Below are 23,786 nucleotides of genomic sequence, written 5' to 3'. Positions count from 1 at the left end.
TGTTAAAATGCATCACTTGCACTTGCAAATTCATATATACATTTATTGGTTAGCAATTAATTACAATGTCTTCTAGTTATTCTCTCAAGCTAAAGAAAACAAAGAAATACGAATAATCGTTCTTGCAACACAAGATTGGAGTTGAAGGACTTCAAGCGTACCTGCTCGATGAATTAGAGAAGATTGTTCCAGTTTATTTGGATCATGATACTAACTATTAAACTGCGGATGTTCATGCAAATTATATATTTTTCCATTCGTGTACATCCTCATACGTTTTCCTAGGACTCTAAACTTCGACAAAAAATCCAAGGATAAATGTCCTTAAGATAAGAGCGAAGTTGACTGCAAGCATACCTTTTCGTTGAATCAGAAAACGAGGAGAGCTCTAGTTTATTTGGAATATTCTCGTGGTACTTCGATACCGCTTCGATATAAATAAAAATGAAACTAAACTCACGGCACACCGAAATCCTCGACTTCTTTGCGACTACCCAATTATTGCCGCGCGCATACTTGGCAATAATTGCACAGAGCGCACGCACAGCGCACGACGTAACATTTCGACGCGCTCCAAAACATTTTCAGACCGATTAACTTCGACTCGCTGCCGTCCGTCAATCGTTAGGTAATGAGATCATGTTTGGTCCGTAACTGGACGTCGATCGTCCGCTCAAACGTATCGGGACGATCGCATAGAATACCTAGAGAGACTTTATCGCCGCGGTTTCGTGTAATGCTAATGGTCGCATGGCATAGCCTAATATGTACTTAAACGAAAAGGTTAATACGATAGGAGGGTAAATGCGCGAACATTAAGAAGCGAGATAAGGTACACCGGACAAATTATGAAGAGAACACGACGAAACGAGATCTCGTTTGTTGATCCATGGTACGATGGTTGATCCATCTCGAAGTACATCGCGTATGGAGTCCGAAACTTCGAATCCTTTTTATTTATACACTGCATATAGCGACTCGTATTAATATTCGGGCACTATGGTACTTTATTTATTACTATATATATATATATTATACTACAAACCCTGCCTTTGCAATTAGAATTACATAACGATGTGCATACGTAATACAGAAAAAATATACGTGCAAGACTCGTGATTTGTAACAAGCAAAACTAGACCAACAGATGCAATGATCAGTGTAAAAAAAACAAACAAACGTTATCCAAACTAACCAGAGAATAACACAGCGAGAAATTCTTACGAAATAAGATTATTCATTTGATCTACTTTGCAATTATTTCCCAGACCACCAACGGTCACCCCATTCCATAAAAAAAAAAAAAAAAAAAAAAATGGAAATGTTTCCTCTCGCCACTGCTTATTCCTAAGAACAAAAATCGAAAGATTTACCAAAGCACGGTCAAAGTCTAAAACGTCTCCGATTCTTTATTAAGGCGTAATGTCGCCCGGAGGTTTCATTTCTCCCAAGAACAAATGGGCCGCAAGTTATCACCCCGAGAGCGCGACCCTTCCATTTAAAAAATGTAAATTTGTTAATGCAAGTAGTGGGGGCGTGAAAATTCGCCGACCCCCACCCCAACGTTCTCGCAGGCACCCTATTACCTGAGACTATTATCCAATACAAAAAAATCAAATAAAGTATGCTAAGTTACGCTTCGAAGACTTTAGGGAGTCAGAGCTGTCGAGGGGTTGTAGAAACATTTTTTTTACTCTCTGTTTCCCCCAGGAGCAGCCAGCTCGTCGACAACACCCACAGGCCACTTGCGCACTTTCTTCGTTGCTTCCTATTAACTTTCAACAGGGTGTAAGTATTAGAAGGACCCTTCGCGGGATTTTCGACTCGACGAAAAGCGAGACTCCTGCGCTTGGTCCGAATCAGACCGAATTTTATTTTTGAAAGGTGATTCTATAAATTGGAACGAAACGGACTTCTTGACCCAGATATTACCGAAATATCTTTACCGATTTCAAAATATGGATCAACGTCGTATACAGTGCCAATTTTGCGCGTAGAAGAATAGAACATTTATCCTAAAAATCTACGTTTTCTTTATTAGGCTATTAAAAGTTCCGGGCTACGTACGATACGTTCTATTACAGTGTTTGTCGACACGAATGTCCTGCTAATACTAACAAAGATGCTGCATGAAAGGCAGCGTTTTCAGAACAAAAGATCCCTAGCAAGGGTGACTTTCCTTCAGTTCTCCCAACAAGAATTAATAAATCTTGTTTATCCTCCGCAATCTCTGTACATTATGTATCACTGCTCGTTCTTCGGAAATTCGACCGCAAAGGGTTGAAAATGTTATCAAAAAAATATCCTGCAGTTACTAAGCTTCGTTGATGAATGTGTTAATAAAAAAGGAATGCCCGAGTTATTCACGTGTCTCTGCATTAAAGATTTTACTCCGACTCCACTTTAACGTGCCTCTTTCCCCCATTCGGGGTCGCAACCCCTTAGGAAACCCCTTAGAAAACACTGCCCTGCACAGTTCTCTTTTTTTCTCGCTGCACGAGACAGAAATATGTAACGAAAGCGTTCCTGTCTGAGATGTGGAAATATGTCTAATACGATGTTTACAAACTTCTGTAGTCGTTAAAATTAAGATCGGATCAAATCAATCGTAAAATCCTCGCGGTTGACGGGACATTAGTCCGCAGATTGACATAAATTACGACAGAGAAATTGTAATGTACGTGCCATCGATAACTTGTGTTTACACGTACCGACAACGCACCTACACATCGTGATTCTCGAAACTATTTCCATATCACGTAAATGGATAAAACTTTCTACTAACAACCAGCTACGCACCCGAGATATTGGTGTTCGATTTTCTATCGATAGTTATATAAGCCGTAATAAGGATGACGTAATGCGACGAGAAAAAAGGTATCGCGGTTGGAACACCGTGATAGACAACGCGAAAGTTTGATAAAAAAAAAAAACAGTAACATTTCACGTTTCGATAAGTATCGTTATTCGTAGTTGGCACATATCACTCGATGACATTTAATGCGAGCGAACAGATCTGACAACTGTTGTCATAAAACGATTGTAATGGTATGATATTTGATTAGGAAGCCTGACTGATAAGTACGAGGTGTTAAAGTCAGGATATTGACTCTAAAGAAAGAAACAAACTGACGATTAGTACAAATGATTGTCAGAGAATATTGTGCGTGACACTGTGCTGCATAATCTTCTCGGTTTGTACGAATAGTATATAATAGTAAGGAGGGGAAAAATTATAATTTGAATGCTGTTGGGGTCATTTTTTATTCAAAGAAGCATGGAAAGACTGATCTTAGAACTTGTGGGCGTAATCGAGTTGCAAGTTGCAATTCAGTTTCTTATATTTCGACTGCACTTAAAAACATTATCCGAAGGTGACGTTTGCCAAGAAAATATTCAATTTTGAAACAATTAGATTCCTCGACTGAAATGAATTCTAGAAAATGCGAGATCAAGCCACAGAAAATGTTTCGGTCGACACAATCGACCGGAGTGTCGAACCGCCGCTAAAGAAAGAGTTGTAAAAGGAAATGTCGCAACGTTGTGGACCAATAAACCTCGAATCGCTGTAACATTCAATAATTGCGAAGATAACTGCAATTTTATCCCGCCGTTAAAATACGCATTACTCCTGAGCACGCGGGAGCCACTTTTACCGCTCCCCAGCAAACAACGACAAATATGGCGCTTTGTTCCTCAAAGTACACCGTTCGTTTGCGAAACGCTCGCGAGCAATCGCATTCCCGCTCTCGGACCTTGACTTCGCCGATACAGTTTCTAGATTTATGAGAAATATCGGGCTGTCCCGCGTATGATCGCCACACGACACTGCTGGAATTTCCTGAGACTTTAGTGGCCATTAAAAAAACTCTATTCAGTTACATGTCTGCTTTCTTGCGCGCGTTACGTATAACCAACCGTGGAATACCGGTAGCCGCGACTCGCCGGGACTGAAACAATCCAGTTTCTCGAGACCTTTGACAGAAGTTTCAGGGATGAGAGGCACACCACGATAGAATACAAACTTTCATTTCTAGGATTCGGTTCACGGATTGCTTCGTAATAGTTACTGGCATAGTAGCTTGTTTACGAGAGTTTGGACGAATTCTCGACTTCGGTCGACGATTTTTCGAGAGTGTATCATTTCGGAAATGATTGCATTCTGATATTGGGACCGTCTGATTAGATGTACGATGTTATAGCGTGATTTTTATGAAGCTTTAAGATTTCGTTTGTTATTAGTAGAATATAGTGTCATGATAGTGTCGATAGCGAATATGAACATGGGTGTCGTACTGGTCGTGTATCGTAAGTCCAGGCAAATTTTATTAGTGATTACGTAGGATAAGCTTAGGGGAGCGTAAAATTTGTGAAAGTGATTCCTTGAAGGAAAAAGAATTTGTGAATAGTCTACATCTTAAAAACGCGACGAAGAGCATTTGTAGAGATAAACAGGAAAGCTTAAGATTGCAACATAAAAGATAGAAACTATCGATGCATATCTATGACTGTTTCACACATTGTCACGTATTAGAATAATATAAAATGATTTTTGATATAAATACATTCCTCGTCAGTAAACTAGAAAAAAACGAATATTAATCGAGAAAGTCGATAAAACTGTTGAAATATGGAGGCCCTAATATGTCGCGATAATTGAATAATAAATTATACAGAATTACTTTGCCCTCGTTAGAAACGCACGTATGCCCCTAATGACGTGGTATTTAGTAAGCATGTATCTATAAAAAAATATAGGGAAATGTTCTTGAGTGATTTATGTCCTTTAATGACCAGAGGAAGTTGCTGGTTAATCCCACGTCGAGGATACAGGCCATACTTGTAGTAATTTTGATTTAATCCAAAGATCATTAAAACGCTAAAAAGTCCCAGGACGATTTAGAATTCCTAAATTACGGTACCAAGAATACAATTTAAAATTTCACCTGAATTTAAATTATTTGTAAAGATTTAGACAATTATTTCAATAATATTCTAAAACCTCCGCAAACGTGTTTTGCTGAAAACTACAGGGATGCAGGGAGTAGAACTTTCGAGTGCGAAGTCCTTCGATGCTCTCGATACAAAATTTGTCATCGAGATTCCTGAAACGCCTGTCTGAACGCTGAACTCTAAACCGCGCGCGGCCTTGATACCAAGCGCATCGAAACAAAACGCAGCAAAGTGGCGCGCAAGACGTGGAGCTCTCTTTTTCTCAATGGGCGTTTTTCAAACTAATTAAAGCGGATATTAAATCACTTCTGCGGCACACACCCTTCGGTTTCGCTGACGTACGACCCATTAATTAACGTTTCCGATGCCGCAGAATATTACTGGCCTCTGTACCGCGGTAAAGATTCTCAGATATTTCTCTGATTGGATCCCGTGCTCCGAAAACTGAGGGAAACGGCAATTTAAACGCGGCCAGCGATCCGAAGGGCGGACTTAATCGTTCGCGTAAATTCGTGTAATTACGAACAACGTAGCGTTTGTTGTTATTCGATTCGTTTCGATGCGTTTAGGAACACCGAGAGGAAGAAATGACATGATTCCCATTTAACACGTTCATTGCCACGTCATTCGCGCATGTACGGCAGCGTGCTTTCGGTTACTGGGGCATCGTTCGTTAACTCTTCAAGAACGGGTTATGCGCGTTACATTTAAGACAGCGTTAGAATTTCGTGTAAGATAGAATACACAGGGTTGTATTTTTTAGGTATTTGTGATGGTGTAATTAAAAAAAAAATTTTTGACAAAGTTTTATCAATTCTCGACGAGCTTTGGATATTTTTAAATCCGAAAAAATGCTTTTTACGCAAGAGCGTAAAGGTCACCCTGACTTTTTTAAATGGCACCGCATGTTTTGGAGGTCACGACCTGGAGGTACGACCCTGAAACGACTGAACTCGAAAATTTTGTTGAAACGTAACTTCAATGAAAAATGATTTCCTACAAAATAAATCAAGCTACATCGGATGTTCGAACTGTGATCCATCTTCAACGATACAGAGCTACGATACACTGTAATACCTGGGAAAAGAATGAATTTCCTCGCCGAAAGTGCCTGTTCTTCTCCCATAAAAATCCCATAAAAATGTTCACACTCGCGATACAAAGATCCATTGAACGATTGCAGAACATCAACATGGTACGGTATTATTGAGTACGATCGGTTGAGTACGAGAAGTTCGGGATTCTTCTGATCGGCACTAAAAGGGTTAAACAGATTCTTAAATAACGCTTACCGTTCGATCAGAAAACTACTGACACGCTTACAAATGACCCGACGCGAAGGTTCATTTATTTTCTGGTGTCCATTACGCGATCGGCCGTGAAACCACTGTCGCTACCTGGGCGTCGTTGGTCGTTGCGCTACTCCCGTGTCGTTAGGTCGCTACCCCGCGGTGCACGGGGCCCGAGGGTGGGCGTTTTTCAAGAAGGGAAGGGTGACGGGGGGAGGGGGAGGGGGAGGGTGCACAGGCGAAATTCAGGAAAAAGGAAGCGAAAGGAAAGCGGACAGCGTTCCGACAAAGGACGAAGGATCCCTCGTGTGGCTCGGCACGAGTGGGTCAGTGACGTCGGGCACGGGACAGCGTGCATATATCGAGGGGGCCCGAATGATCTCGACTCGACGGAGACTCGAGGGTACACCGTGTAAGAGCGAGCGAGCGAATCGGAAGAGGCGTACTGCAGAGCGAGCGAGAGACGCGGCAGAGCCGCGGGCGAGTTGTATAATATGAACGCGCCCAGCCGCGGCGCAGTTTCGGCAGGCTATAATCAATTCTGATTGCAGTCCAGGATCGCAGCGCGATCCACTGGCCGATAGCTGAGAAAAAAGTTCGCGCTTCCAACTACCGGGCTGTACATGATGCCCGTCCAGCCCTATCGAGGGATAGGGACCCGAACACGGGGCCCGAACTCTTATCTACATACAAATTTCGAATAACGTACGAGCGCACTGTCCGGAAAGCAGCGATGGGCCAAAAGACCAGGTTTCGAATAAATCTGAAGTTTGCCAATATGTTTGTCACATTTCCACTTTTCAACATTTTCCAAAGAAGGAAACGAGACAAACGCATCGGCAAATTTATTCGAAGCCTAGGGTTCTGCCCATCTCCGACGGAAAGTATCCGACCTCGTGCTGCAACAGAAGAAAAAGCTGAATCTATTCAATGCCGACGATACCCATTTGATAGTACTCCCCTTTCGAAGCTGTAACCTTCTTCCAACGATCTTCCCACTTTCGGAAATACTGCTTGTATGCAACTTCCGGAATGGCTAACAGTAGGCGAAAACATTTGGAAAACTGTGGAAAAACATTTTTTTCGAGGACGTTAGAATGATGGAATAATTTAGAGACATCACGATACAACGGTTTGGATTAAGGATTAATTTATTCGAGAGTCCAATGTTCGTATTAGACATGTTTACATTTGCATACGAATATTATTAATCCTTTGCGCTTGGGTTGGAACCTCTACGGCGATATATGTTATTTAAAAGTGATTTTGTGAACGTACAATTTCAAATTCGCTTACGTCAGAATACGACTAATTATTAATTGAAATAATAATACATCGAGGCATGAACGGTCGTAGAGACGATTTTTCTTCGTAGTAGAGTTTTTGATTTCACAGAAATTTATTATAAAAATGGACTGGATTTGATTCTGTAGAAAAACGCCTCGAGTACAAAGGATTATTAATTATTGTTAATAACATTCATGTCATAAATGTTATCGAACGAGTATCGCTATATTCACGCTTATATTTATGATCAAAGTTAGATTAACGATTCGAAGGGCGGGACATTAAAACAGATCACCTAGACGGTTCATGATCGCAGATTTTTTGGAATATAATATTTCTTATTTACCCTTTGCAACATCCACCCGAAACTACCCGAAAAAAACCTCTCACAAACAATTTCTACCTTTACAATTATCTTCCATCTATACAAAATAAACTGATACAAGTGGTCTTGCTTTAAATGCTCCATTCTGTATATTATTACAAAGCGAACGTTCCTTTGCTGTAATAATTCACGAATGGATTTTCTGCAAAGGCATTTGGGCTCTAGTTATTCATTGATCGTTAAACAAGGCGAGGAACGTTTAGAAAACTAAAACGAGCCAATGACAAAAAGCGACACTGCGAGAACGGTAGGATGCACCGGCAATCGCATTTGCAAACACAAAGACACTGCTGTTTTGTGTAACCGGAAATTGCAAAGGTGGCTTGTTACAGCAGCTCACCGAGGTCTACAGACGCGGCCCTAACGAGGCAAAACAGCGTCCAATAAAATCCATTATCCATCCCTTTCGTACACCCATCGTAGGAATAACAACTCTACCGATAAACGGATCCAAAGAAACCGAGGATCGCGAAAAACGACCATTGGAAATAAACACACCCGGGTAACGTAAGGAAAAAAACCGTCGAGAATGTAACGAGAGCGCTATAAAGGAAATACCGCGTAGGAAAAAGGGTTTCCCTCGGCCAGAAGGAAAACGCGTATCGTACGCTCCGAGACAGGCGCGAGCAGAATTTTATTCAAGCACCGAACGGCGCACGTATCCTTTCTCTGCGACAACTATTAATCACTCTAACCGTGGCACTTCAACAACTTCTCCATTACAATTACGCATAAAAACAAAATAATCTTATCCATTAAATTCTAATATTCCAAGAGCTCGGCACAGAGTGGCCGAAGCTCACAATTAACATCGACACTATCGACACAATGATCGTCATTCGTATTTCGCTCGTTCATCGAAGCTTCTATCCAGATAAGAATTTTGCTCGTCTCCAAAACCATCCACCTTCCAAAGGGGTTAAATCGAGATGCGTGTAGGCGCGCTAGGGACGGAGCGAGAGGGCGGCGGAGACGGGGCCAGCATCCGGGGGATAAAAACGCAACCGAGTTATTTTATTTATCGGTCGGTCAGCAGCCAACCTGGCTACGCCTGCGGAGTCTCGCGACTATCGTTCGATTCCCGGTGGCGGGAAAGAGAGGAGAGGAGAGTCGGGCCAGGTTCAGGCCGAGATCTTCTCTCGGTTCTTCGTTTCTCCTGGCATCGAACGGTTCGGGGAACGGCGGAAGAATGCATCCATCGGTTGCATCGGTGCAACAGCAACAACGGCAGGCATCGCTGTTTCTTACGAGCCCTTTTTTCCACGCTGGTTCACTCCCGTTCTCTCTCTTTCGCCCTTTTGTCGTTCGCTCTTTCTCTCGTCGGTCGCGCGAGCGTCCGGCCCCATTAGCAGTTGGACGAGCCATCATTCAATAACGCTCTCAATGCCTGTGCGACCGTGTCCCCCGCGTATGTGTGCGTTCGTGGATACGCGTGTCGTCGTACGACTGATAATCGTGCACCAGTTTCAACTGGACGCACGACTCGCGATCAAATTCGGCCCCCGCGCTCGAACCAGCGCTATCGGTGCGTTGACTCGACACCATCGGTCCTCGAGATCGATCGAGGTCGAGAACACGTTTTCGGGAATCTTTTTGGAACGGGAAAGTAACTGTTTTGCAGTCCGTATTCATTTTTAGAAGCGTCTTGTTAATCTTGTCTCCTTGATGGGGTCTTATTACGATTTTCAAATTTATTTATGTTTTAAGGGCGTTGTTGAGTTATTGCTGGGGGTTGCTTCGCTCTTGTTTACTCTAATTTCTTTACTGGTTCGTTTTTTTTTATCAGTTGGTCAATTAATTCGACTATGGACCTTCTTCTGGTCCTATGTCTGCACGAGTATTTTATATCATTTTTACATTTTTACATTTGCATTCTTTGCTCTTGTTTCTTAAATTTCCACGTTACCTAAATCTCGATTAAATCTTCTTTGCTATTCCCGTGAAACTCTGTCGAAAAAATTCGAATTCAAACTGCCTTCTTTCCTTCTAATATCTAATTAAATATTTATCTCAGAAGTTCGACTATACAAAGAGTATCAAAGTGATCACGTTTCCCAGTAGTCAACACGTCGTAATTCGTATTTATTAATACTCGACTGTCAAAAATCGTGCTAAATCGTCGATTTAATAATGATGGTATTAAAAACATTCGCTAATCACTCCAACCTAATCATTTCGTTAACTCGACAGATCTGAATTAATTGACTGCGTCATGCCATCCTGCGCCATGATACGTTATGATTTAATGACGTACACGTCGCAAAGACATCGAGTGTTAGCGTGACTGGTCTGTCTGTCAGTCTCCAGAGAGACTGGCATATGATAGTATATATACATCAAAGATCTTTAATTCATATTGACACTCGAGCACTGAACGACTGATATTATAGTCGCGATCGACGCTTGGATTATGATTTATATTACTTATCTTAATTTGTACGTGCGACACACCACTTGCATAAATAACTACATAACACCGCAAAGAACGTGGTAATTTATTCGAGTAGGCAGTAACTTCGCTAACATTTATGACGAAATTCTCTATTATGCAATGAATGTTGAACAGCATGAAAATAATATTCGTCTATAATATTATTATATAAAACCTGTAAGCAGTCTGATATATTTATAAGTATATTAATAATATTTGATCAATATCATTTTACACAAGCTGTAAGCAAATTGGTATATTTATGAGTATACTTCAGGAGAGTTTTTATCGTTGTCAAAAGAGTTTATCATACATCCTAACCACCTACGATGAACGCGTTACGTCGTATTTATTTTTGTTGAAAATTAATATGCACCTCAATCTAAAATAATTCAATTTCATTAAAGTTCCATGAAACGTACTCTATTTTCTAAACGAAACAAATTGAGTTTAACAAGATACACGTGTCACAATTATATGTAGGGAGTCATGTTATGTCATGTTAACACAAATATTGATTCCAGTTCGTGTCAAAAGCTAAGATTGAATTATGATTTTTTTCTAAAATAAACAGGTTCGAATGCAGCCGGTTGACTGGACATAAATATTCCATACAGAAACTGTTAACGTGTTTGTTGACGTAACTAAGCTATTGAGAGATTAATTAGCAGATATTACCGAATCATTCAAACGAAGCGATGATTTTGCAAATATTTCCTAGCACAACGGATCCAACGTTACGGCGCCCACTCTCGTCATTTATAATGCTGATTAAGTCTTTCGTATTTATCACTTCGCTACCGTTGGCACGTGTGTAACCGGTTCTCGGAGTTTTCAACAAATTTCGTGAAAGCCGTCGCGATCCGATTTCACCGAATTACGACGCGATGATTAAAAAGATGAGCCAACAACGCGCTTATTAAATTTATGATCGCGTGCGAGTGATATATTTGACGCGTTCGGTCCTTTCTAGATCGCGAGCTCAAGCAACGAAAATAATTAATAGTCGAGGCTAGGAAAGAACATGTTAATATTTTTACCGAAGAAGAATTATTACTCAAAGCGTTAACCATTGTCGATCGTAATAAGGAAACTGGAAACTTTTTTTTTAGTCAATTAACACGTTTTAAATTTGCTCAAGTTAAAGAAGGCACTAGGTATATAAATTCTTTTATTTTCACGAACAATTATTTAAAATATTTTACATCTTTACTTAATTGCGAAATTTATGAGGATAATAATTGATAAATGTTTGTATCATTGATTCATTTAGGAGTAAAAAGATTGAGCGACTTAGAAATAAAACGAATGATTAACAAATTTCTATCTCACATGCCACGGAAGTTAATAAAAATCGTGCCCGCGCCGTATCATTACCGGACTTTCACACTTTAATTGAATCTGAGCTTAGCCGCTGGAATCAGCATGTGCACTGACAGACAGTAATTCGAGCAAGTCAATTAAACTCTCATTACGCTCTGCTTTTCTGCCAGAGGTATTCAAATGATAAGATCGACGAATAAAAGAATAGCAAATTCCATTCAATCTGTATTATTTCGAGATACTTAAGTTTCTTAAGGGTCGAAGTTTATTCTTTCAAAAGTTTTATCAAAACGATAGTTTAATCTTCCCAAACTATGCTTCGAAGCTGAGACGAACACATGTAAAACACTTTCACACATCGATCGATGCATTTCAATGTTTTCATACCGTATCTCGTTGTAATAAAGTTTCCAGTAAAAATGATAATATTCTCATCGAGATAAACAATTTTAATTCCATCGAATAATTTAATTTTATTGAATTAAAATGGTAGTCAACCAGTTACTCGTTATTCGTTAAATCAAAATTACCATTTTCTCTACAGAATTAAATATTCCACGACGAATAAATAAAACCTTACCCCTTTCGCTGAATAAACATCCGAATAACAATACATTGCTATTTATTCGTAATCTAATAACGAAATAAAACTCTGACCATCTCTGGATCAGGTGTTCGAGAATGTCGATGACGTTATAGCTTCTCGTTCAATGAAGAAATTGATTTTTACAAGTCGCAAAGTTTTGCCTGATTAGCGTCGATTAAAGGCAGGCATAAAGCTGATACCAAGCTGAACTTATCGTGCGAACGTTGGCCGCGAAAACTCGTTGTCACAGTAATTGAACAATTTAGCAGGAAGAGAATACGAGGCACGTCTAGCTGCCGTTTTGCCTCTTGCTTAATCGAGTTTATTCAAAAATGTACCGCTTATTACGACGCGGGACATTTCGACATCCGTCGACGCTTCTGTGTAACATCATTATCGATAAGATCAAAGAAATCCGGTCTGCTCGAGTTTTCAGTGGAAAGTAACCTGTCAAGTCGGTTGGCGCCGTTACACACGTTTCCACGACAATGAAATGCTCGATTTATGTAACTTCGCGGACACGCTTGAGCTTTGGACACGTACGAAACAGAGAAATTACCTTTGTTGCGAGTTTTGGAAAAATAAAGATACGCACGGAGTTGCGAAATATCGTGGACATAGAAACTGAATGTGGAGCATTCCGTATCCATGATGGTTTCGTAATATTAAACTATCGTTTTTTACGTTTCGACTTTTTGTTTCGGAGAATGATTGATTGTATCGAACACAGTTTACAGATAAAATATTTAAGAATAGGATACGATATTCCTTGAATAGTGTCTAAAAATATTCTAAAAATTACCTCAAGCTTCGACTTTCTGTAGAGAAATTGTTTTTTACGTTTCGACTTTTTGTTTTGGAGTAATAAACGTAATGATTGATTGTATCGAACACAGTTTACAAATAAAATATTTAAGAATAGGATACGATATTCCTTGAATAGTGTCTAAAAATATTCTAAAAATTACCTCAAGGTTCGACTTCTGCATCTTCTGTATATCAGACGACCTTTCTTCACTTTAAGGAGTTCATTATACGTCCGTAAAAATTACGACGCCGTGTTAGACACGTCACCTTAAAGGGCTCAGTCTCTACATTAGGATATTACAATTAACTCTAATGAACCTCATCGTATGTTGACCTACTTACATCTCTCCACCAACACAACTAAGACGATGATTAACGATCTCGATGGTGTACAGGGAACAGCTTTTCTCACACAATCTTACCAAATTTCGCACTCGTAACGTGGAAGGCGATCTCGTAGATAAATGTAATCTTCGCGTTAAATTAAAGGAAGTTTACACGCGATATATTGGACCATGCAAATCGAGATTTTCATTCGATTTCTCGCCCGTGTTGGGTAAAATAATGAAAGAATAAAAGTTTCCAATATAATCAATTACAATTAAAACAAACACGTTTCGAATGTACATAAATATTGCGACGTGGGGATGAATATTTAAAACTTCTCCCTCTTAACGTTGTTTGTTATATCAAATACTACTAGGACAATAATTCAAGTAATAATATTCCATAATACACCTATAATAATTAAAAAGAACGAATGATTTCAAAAATCCAACCAGAAAGAACGTTTAAACGCTATTAAACGAATATCATATCTCTCTAAAAAAAATCTTCACTGGTACTTATTATAATTTCTGACCAAGCATTCGAATTTTCGACAAACAAATTCTGAAATTCACTGCTTGTGTAAAACTTTCTGTCGCGATGTAAAGAAGCGTAAAAATATTGTTGATGCGTGGAACGAAAGAAGAGGCACGATATAAATTCGATTAGATCGATCGTGGATCGACCAGCAGCGATTATCAGGGGTGTTTAGTCTAACGCAAACACGATGTGAATTTCATCCGTCAATAAGAGATAAAGGCTCGGGGCCATCTTGAGAGTACCATGATTTTCGAGTGTACTGACAGAAGTACTCGAGGTAAGACACGGCAACAAGTGGTGCTCGACGCACCGCTAAGTCAACATCGTCTGCGTACACTCTCGTTCTCGTAGATCATGGTTGGGGCTTCTTTTCGCGAGGCAACTTCTGTGACATTATACCTCGAGCACCACTTAAATCTATCCGTCAAACATTCCCGCGAAAGGTATACTAAAAGCAAATGTGGTCAGGACTCTTTCGAGACATTTTAACTCGAATGTAACGTCGATCTAGAGAGAAGGGAAATAAAAGCGATTACGCGAAAATTATGGGAACGTGTACGACAGAACGTTGCTTGTACTATACATTACACGATTGGAGTATATTTTATGATTGAAAATCATTTTATGAACACGAGCCATAAATGGTTAACCGTTAACCTTTAAATCGAATTGTACGCTTGCAATTGGTTCGTTTTTAACATTTGCCTGCGTGGCAAATATAAATATCTTTTTAAATTTAATTTGGAAAATCAGGCTTCTAAGGGTTGAGAATCCGACAGACAAGGGTTTTTAATTGTCTCACGGCCACACGAATCGATGGAAAATGAATTTCAAGAACTTTGTTGCTATAATGTTTTCAAGTAATTAAGGAACGCGTTTATCCCTTCGATGAAAAGAAGAAGGATGCGATGCCGACGGAGGAGACCGGAGAACAGCTCCGCAGTCGTTACTTTGAGCGCTGGGGCTCCCGGATAATTGATAGCGGAATGCTAATAACCTGGACGAGCCGCGGATTATAATAAGTTTCTTGCCTGCCGCTTCTTGCGTCCGTTGCTGTTCTCGCTGTCACGAGCGATCCCTCCGTCAGCTTATCACGCCGATGCTAATTAATCGTCGAGAATCTGGGCGAATAAGGACAAATAGCGGGGAAGTTTTTCATAGTAACCCCTTCACTTTCGATTCGTACCTGCCACAAATCGTTCGATCTCCATTGAATTTTATTGGACTTCTCAAATCTTGGATCAGAGTTTAATCGATCGTACTGTACGCATTTTAATGATTATTAAACGCAAAAAAAAAAAGAAAACAATGCATCACATTTACGACACACCGGACAATGTGGTTTAATGGAAAATAAAAATTGTGTCAAGTATACGGTGAGATGTGTTAGCGTGCGACGAATTGATGAGGCTTGTGCTCGCAAACATTGTTTTAATTACTGATCTGTATCTGTTGGCAATGAAGAATCAATACATATTTGTGTATTTATCAGTAGATGTTAATCATAGAATAATCATAGAACATATTAATATTAATTAACACGAATAACAGCTGGGAATCAAAGTAACACAGAATATGATTGGGAAGAGGAATTATTGCGAAAGTGTTTCATTTACAATTTCACCGCTATACCACACCGAAATTCAGCGATAATAAGAGAATCAAAGAGGCACAATTATTATTTTCCATTAACAAAAGCTTTTCATCTACATATTTACTACTGTATCACACCTAAATTCATCGAAGGTGCAGAATTTAGTCGATCAGTACACATTGGGCAATTCACCCCTACTGTTGCACCGTTCGATAATTTCCAGAGGTCGATACACCTAGCGGACATGATCGACGCGACGATCGATGGCGTCGATCGCGAGATCTAATCGAGATAAACGGCACGAAGCGTCGATTTTGCCCGTTCGCGTTGCTTTTGAGGATGCCTTTCGAAAAGCAGGAACGTTCCTCTCTGTTAATCGTCGCGCACACGCGTTCGTTGGTACCACCGTGTACTGTAATTATTCACACTCCATAATGCGGTACACGGGCGATATGTAATACCGTGGCACGGCCTGGAAGGGAAGTGTACGGGCCAGTTCGTGTAATTATACACTTCGCGGACGTAATCTCCTAGGAAATTGTATTAAGATTTTTACGGATTCCCATGCGTTGTGTCGTAAATTCGTTCCCCAGGCGAATGGGAAGCGTGTACGGTCGAATTAGCTTCGGTTGGTTTCAATATTACCGAATTAATCACTCACGGTGCACTATTTGCCCGTCGTGTTTTCATTTATGCCTTTTCCCGACCGTTTTCGTTCGTGTGACTTATGAATATTGGTTGAACGGCGATGTTAGGTATCGATAAGGCAATCACGTTCCAGAAGAACAGAGTTAATTCATGGGTGTGTGCCCATGGTCTCTTTTAGTTTCTCCTAGGTGAACATTAGATAGGAGAGTTGGTTATGTATGTTCGAGGGAGGACCGTGAAATTTCTATATGAGAATTTGTTGAAATTTTTGTTTAATTACCATTTAAAAGCGCGGAAGAAACATTTTTTCGTCTTAGTTTCCTCCTGATTCCTTTTTCTGATTTCATTATACTTTTGAACAAATAGTTTAATATTTCCAGACTCTTTCGGTGGGAATTTTTGTTCATATAGAACTTTGAAGTACAATTTTTGTACATAGTATGTAGTAGATTTTCATTTTCAGACTTTCAAAATTGATGGTCTTAGGATGGTTTTTCTCATTTTTTGTTTATATTTAACGTATTCTTTTCTTCATTTTTCTAACAGCATTTATCTAAAATTTAGAACCATTTATCATATTAGAAAAGTATTGTACTACGAACTATTTTAAGAATCATTAAAAATTGACTTCGAGTCCCTTTAGGCATGCAATGACCAAAAACAAAATTTGATGGATTTCTAACCAACGATTACTTTAATTCGTTTGTTCCTCAGTGGAGGTTAAACCTCGTATACAAAATAAGTAATATTCTTAGTTGTAAAGCAACAGTACCATAACATTTCAACTTAAATATGTTAGAGGATTCTTCGCTGAGGCTTTTACAGCGAACCTTGCCTTACAATTAGACTTGCTTGCCAACGGGTAGCCATTTTCCTATATGTCTGGTCTTCACTCTTCGGTCTTAATAACAGCCATCAAGTGGCTAAACCACACTAAACGCTTAAACGGTCTTCATAGCGAAAAAAATTCGGATCACCAGTCGTACTTTAGCCATTAGATGCATTGCATCTGGTAGGCGTGCCTGAGACAGAATCCTCTGGAATAGCCTAACCTAAATGTCTTTTAAAGGATCTACGACAAAATACCAGAATACTGTTCTTACTCTTGTCACTAAGAATATTTCTTCTCATTTACCGACCAGCTCTCGCTTGCATACATATGTTTACATTGCTGTGGAGCGTAAAAATCAGCAAGAGTAAATGAGAAACAGTTAGACCAGAGAGGCACAAATAACTGTAACTTGACAAGTTTCGCTGCAGTACGCAGAACCCTGTCGACTTTTCAGTACAGATGTGAATTTTAAACAAATATATCAGTTCACTGGGAATGATAAGGCGGAACTTTTTTATATTTACAGTTTACTCGTACGACGTTTACTTCGAGAGATCAAAATTGCAAACTTGGAAGACCTTTTCCTGAAATTTAATTTTCGTAACGAACTTCTATCTTTTCGACGTTTGTTTTGGTAAGTAATCCTATGAATGATCCTATGAATAAACTGTAAATATAAAAAAAGTTCAAAGGTTAACTGGTATTCACTAATTGGAAAATATAAGATTGATGAAAGACAGATGCTATTACACCATTCGACTACGCGAAGTTTACGAATAACGATATAAGTAGAAATAGTCAGCAATAGTCAGACACGTTAGGGAAGTTGACCATACAACATCAAAGTGAGACGGACATATATGTGTATGTCAAGATTGATTTACGAATAAAAATTGCCTTAGTTTGTGTGTATTGCGATCGAAGTAGAAAAAAGTTCACTAAACATTTATTCTTCTAGACTTTAACACCCTTTGCACTCGGAGCCATTTAGTCACATAATGTAACTTATGAAGCATGTAGTTTACTTGAGCTTACTTGAGTAAAGATACTCGAGCTTATATAAATCTTTAGACATTGAGGAACATATGTATGTCAAAAATCAAAATTTTTAACTATTCCAATATGTGATAATGTGTGACACGGTTATAGATACGCATTGAGAGTTTCTCTCTCTTAAGTTGCAATCTTAGGCTTCCCTGTTTATGTTTACAAATTGCACTCTTATACAAATCCTCGTTGTCTCTTTTTCAAGGTGTAGACTATTCACACATTCTTTTCCCATGTAACACGAGCTCATATTTGTTATATATCTACATCTCAATACATGCACCATAAGTTTATCCCGTGTAATCAGCAATAAAGTTTCCCTGAACTTACGATGTCCCCTCGGAAGAGACATCCGAGTGCAAACGGTCGAAGAAATTTCTATACATTTAATGAAATCGTTTCCCATCCTTAAACGTCGTGATTAGTCGAGTCCCCGTGTTTGATGCCGCGGTGGACACACGATAAATATTTCGAAGCGATAGGATCGCTCGGCCCGAGATAAACTTGTCCAGTTGAAATTTATTAAACACGCCTGCGCTGTTACGCGCCGCGAAGAAATCTTACTTTATAAATATTATACAAGATACGCGTTTTGTTCTACCCGAACAGGTTTACGCGCCCCGAGAGCTGTCAGCGTTGCGTTATCAATGAACCCAGTTACCGTGCCAGTATTTCCCGGCGATTCCTAAAATTTCAAAACGCGAGAAGTAGTTGCATAAACCGTGACAGATCTTTCCACGTCGCTCACGTGTCGTCGACGACTGACCACGAAACGAGTTGCGCGGCAAATTATGGCTCTCGAGTCTGTTTTTCTTTTTTTTTTTTTTTCATAATGCGAGGAAAGTCGAAGCCGCGGTTCTCGGATTTTTACCTTCGGGGAGATACGAGATGGCAGAAACGCGGGAGAAATTTATTTGAACTAAAAGAAATCATTCTATGGGAAGCAATTTATTTCTAACCATGCGAGTTTGGATACATAAGTTCGTGTATTAGGAATATTTTCTGTATTCTTTGTTATAGTAATGGTAATACTAGATTTCGGGCTAAGTAAGGCTCCACCTTGGACGATTTAGTCATTTGGTAACCACAGTCGGGGCCCCATGATCGAGAAAATGGAACGCGCACGAGAATATCGTAACGTCGAAGAGAACGAGCGGAAAGTTCTCATCGAAACGCGACGTTTCTGTCATTTTCGTTAGGAGTGTTGTTTGCGCACAGTAAATTCTTCCCGCGTGCCAAATTACATTAAAGCTGGTACGTGTCGAGCATGCTCGCGATATCTCTCCACGATACGCGCGGGCGCGACCGATTTCTCCGAATAAAACCCTTCGGACGGCGATGCCCGCCCCGTGTTCGCCATAATTTACGGACGAACAAGGGGACATATTATTTGGCATAATGACACCGAAAGTGTATGAAACGTTACATTGAGCGCGTCTATGTTTCGTTAAAACAGCCACGGGGTGAACACGGTCGCGCGTCAAACTGCGTAACCAGCAATCGGTCATTTAATTATTGTCCACTGTCTCATAAATTATTCATTCGTCTACGTTTGCCGATCCAACGGAATTATTTATTGCGCGTGCGTGGTACGGGTAACAAACACCGTCTAATTATTCCTGCAAAAGACCGATATTTCTGCGCAATTTATGGCGATCATCTGCCGCGGGGCCGGCGCGGTTTCCTCGGACGTGGAATCAACACGTACGACGTGTTTCGACGGAACTTGTCCATTATGATAAACGTTAGTTTACGGTCTAGTCGACAGTGCGTGAAGTAATCGATTCTCGAGGGTGACGAACAATTTATTGATACGGACAATAACTGCTAGTTGGGCCTCCTTTAGTGAGAGAATTATCTTTGTTTTGCAAATGTCATCTTTCCCCCCCCTTTTTTTTTTACCGATGGGACGTAAATTAATGTATTAATCGAAGTGAACATTAGGAAAATGAAACTTTCTGCAATTATACTTTCCACTGCCCTGTAACGAAAGTAATTATAAATCTGCATTAGACCTAGCGTTTAAATTAATTTCCGTCGATGGTCAATCATTAATAGAACGAATGACTGAAAATATTTTCCAATGTATATTCATATCACTCATTCGCTGCCAGGGAAATTTAAAGCGTTTTGCCTTGGGCGCCAAGCTTTAATGCAGACGTGTAATCTATGTTATTATTTTGATAATAAAAAGTGGTATTAAGTTTGTTGTTTAAAAAAGAAAATTTACGATCCTCTTTTGCAATAAACTCGTAATTCAAAAAGCTATAAACTTATCCCTTGAGTAATTGCAATAAATTTAAAGAGACATCTCGTAGTTGGCAGTGAATGGGTTAATGATAAGAGCGACGCGCCGGTAGGACAGCAAATAAAAATATGACAGATTTATCCGCATCGAGAAAATCCACCGACCATAAAGTTTCAGTGAAACGTCAATGAACTCGTTGGTCTAATAGAAACCACGAGACAGCCCGGTATTTAAGCAAGATGTTTGCTCGAAATGGGTAAACATGGGAGTATTCGTTTAGCAGAGAAATATTTACAGGGTAAATCCCCAAACCCAACACTGCCTACCTATGCACTTATCCGCGCACCTAATCTGACACGGAAACAACGGAACTAAACTGTAAAAGGGCCAACGTCGGTGTTTGCTTCTCTTAAATGAACGCTTCTTTCGTTTGCTTGTGAGATTCGGAGTAGAGCCATACCATTTTAAATCCTCTCTAGACACACAGCAATTAAGACGTTTTCTGTGTTTAAAAACAGTACACGAGAAATCATTTATAAACATTTCCATGGTACTTAAAATATAATCGAAATTTCCTAATAATTATCTGAGTAGTCGCAAAGCACTGATTCAGGAGTAGGAAGAACCAGCTCGATAGCGATTTACTGAAAGACATATTCTTTGCATCTTTATATTCATTACGGGTTATGATGTAACTGTTATAGAATACGACAAACAAGAAGCACGCGCTACCCATGGAAATCGATTCAGACTAATTTATAGTGAAGGAAAGTTTCTTCTATCTATATCTGACATCGAATTAAAGGGTGAAATAAAGCACTTTCAAAAGATAATGAATCACGCAGGGTTATCTTCTTCTATTCCGAAAGTTCGAAAGATTGATACAATTCAGAGTATTTGATTGTTCAAACAAGACTATTTTCATCGAGTAAATACTTGTCAAAGAACCTAGCCACGTATGTAGATATTTAAGGGTAATATAATTACGTTAGAAGCAAGTTTCTTCATATATTTCAAAATCGAACCTTCAACGTGATACCATTGACCAATTATAGCTCGTTTTGCACTCGTTACAATACTCAGATTCCCTTGATATACATATACCTTTGTAATCTATCACACGATGTTAACGTTTAAGTTAACGAAGTTGCGTACTACGTTTCAGCTACGTACTTAATCAGATCAGAAAAAGATGCTGCAAGGAGTTAGAAGGAATTCAAGAAAATTCTACCTACATGCTCATAAATTGCGTTTTTCTTTTTAGTAATCTTGCTCATTTGTGTGCTATAATATTTTGATCTTTGAATCTTCTTCAAGAATGCTGATCACTAAACCTCAATTCTATGTATACAAAATCATCTATTGATGGAGCATTGATGTGCATTGATGCACATATGCATTTTTCTTTGCTATTTTATTACACAACAGCGTAGACAACAACGTATGCACTGTTCCTATCGGAAGTAAGACATCTACGTTATAAAAAAGGTCACAGCACCATTGAAGATAGTTATTTTTGCGCCAAATCTGACAGATGTCATCAGAATTCTTGCGGTAGAGTGTTATTCGCGTTTGCTCCGATATGAAACATTGCGCACTGCAGGGTAATTACACCCTCGCATGTAACCCTGTTTTGTGCCTTAGCTATGCCACGGGCGTAGGCAAAGGTATGGTTACCTGTAGGCAAAGGTATGGCTACCTTTTAAGCATTTTATGTTTAAACCTGAAGAATCACTCAAATAACTGCTTTGTCACGATTCTAATTATTCCTTACTAATTTACCAAATCCTCCAAATATAAATTTGATTTCGAGAGTCTTTCTCCAGGCCCACTTCGAATCAAGTTTTGAACAGTTGTGAGGGAGAAAAGGTTCGTCCCACTAACCTGTAGTAAGTAAATCCCTGATGAACGTGAAGGTCCATAGGCATGGCAGGGTGCGTGGGCCCGTGATGTGCCGGCGCGGGGGCGTACTCACCCCCCGCTGACAAGGCAGGCTGCATCATGCCCGCCGCGGCAGCAGCATGGTGGCCGGCGAGCATCGCCCCCCAGTGGAAACCCGGTGCACCAGGCATAGCCGACGGATGTTCCAGTTCCAGGCCGCGGTGGCTCGTCGCGGGTAAGACTCCGCTTCCTGCGGATCCACCGGCGATACCAGCGGCTCCACCAGCACCGCTTCCGGCGACACCGCCGCCGCGGTGCATCAGCCAGCCCTCCACCACGAACGTCGATGCTGTCCGTTCGTTGAAACACTATACTCTCGAGCACTCTATGAAAAACCGGCACACTACGCGACAACAACAACAACAACAACAACAACAACAACAACAACAACAATAACAACACTTCCGGTCTTACATGGAGGCCGTCAACGTGCGTCCCGGGCGCCGCGAGCCTCTATTCCCCAGATGACGGTGACTGACGGAACGCGCGCACCATAGAATCCACTATTGCCCTCCGCGAACATGAACCAATCACGTTACCTCCAGCCCCCCCGAAATCGAATCTTCGCCACATCAACAAACCGGCATTCGTCACACGTGTACTTTCACGTCACATCTACCCAGGAATCGGTCACCCAATGTTTAATACCACGGGGCGACTAATCCAACGCCCGAACGACTTCCTCGACGTCTCGCGACCACCTGAGCGGCCGTAATCCCCCGCTCGAGAATCACTTGACACACTGTCGGCACATGTTCGGCGGTCCAGGGGCTACGCGAGCCCGGCGGCCTCTCCTGGAGCCTGCCACCGGCCCCGGGACACGGCTCACCGGACACCCTAGCGGTGCTAATCGCGCGCAGGCACGGCCAGTTGCTGCTACGACGACAGCGCTGCCTAACCTGGTGCGCGTGTACGTCGCCGGCGCGGTCCACGCCGCGGATGGTCACGGTTCACGCGGGGGAGACAGGTGTTCCTGTAGCTGCCTCTCGCGAGCCGCTGCAGCTGGACGGACCCGGAGAGTGCCGCAGCCTTTGGCTCGGCCATGAATGACGCGACGCTCTTCGAGCTACTTCGCGGAGGCGGGGCCTGCTCGCGCCCACGTGACACCTACCGCCTCCATCCTCTCCCTCTTCATCCACTGCCGCCGCCGTAAGCCGGCCGTCCTACCTAACCGCGATCCGCGATCCCTCTCCCTCCTCTTGCCTCCCCCTCTGCCGACGGGCTGCCACCACCACCGCGAGCAGACCACCACCAACGCTCGACACCGACGCCGACGACGTCGCGACGCACCGTCGATACCGACAGCTGCAACCGAAACTTGCAAACCGAGGTTACTCAAATTTCGAACGAGTTGCACGAATCACAGAGGAAGGGTTGTAGGAAGGGTTGACGTTTGGCTTTTGGTATAGGTTGGATCGCTTTCGGTTATTTTTTCGGATACTTTCGCTTCGAGGAACTTGAAGATGTAGGTAGCTGTAGAGGGTAAAGGTCGATTCAGACTGTACGACACGGACCGGCACCGACACGACAAAACATTCAAACACGCGT

General features: G+C 41.0%; 1 protein-coding gene across 2 annotated transcripts in view; it reads right to left on the bottom strand.

Annotated features, from left to right (window-relative positions):
• The window catches only part of LOC128888481 (protein trachealess), a 168,045-nt gene extending 144,609 nt beyond the window's left edge, over positions 1–23,436 (bottom strand). For both annotated transcript variants that reach the window (XM_054145361.1, XM_054145362.1), the window contains exon 1: positions 22,182–23,436. In XM_054145361.1, coding sequence (XP_054001336.1) covers positions 22,182–22,498 — 317 coding nt within the window. In that variant the 5' untranslated portion in view covers positions 22,499–23,436. The remainder of the gene's footprint in view (positions 1–22,181) is intronic.
• Positions 23,437–23,786: the final 350 nt, after the last annotated feature.

This window comes from Hylaeus anthracinus, unplaced genomic scaffold (assembly GCF_026225885.1).
Source record: "Hylaeus anthracinus isolate JK02 unplaced genomic scaffold, UHH_iyHylAnth1.0_haploid 11994, whole genome shotgun sequence".
In the NCBI taxonomy this organism is placed as follows: Eukaryota; Metazoa; Arthropoda; class Insecta; order Hymenoptera; family Colletidae; genus Hylaeus; species Hylaeus anthracinus.
This window is presented reverse-complemented; position numbering and strand designations above follow the sequence as displayed.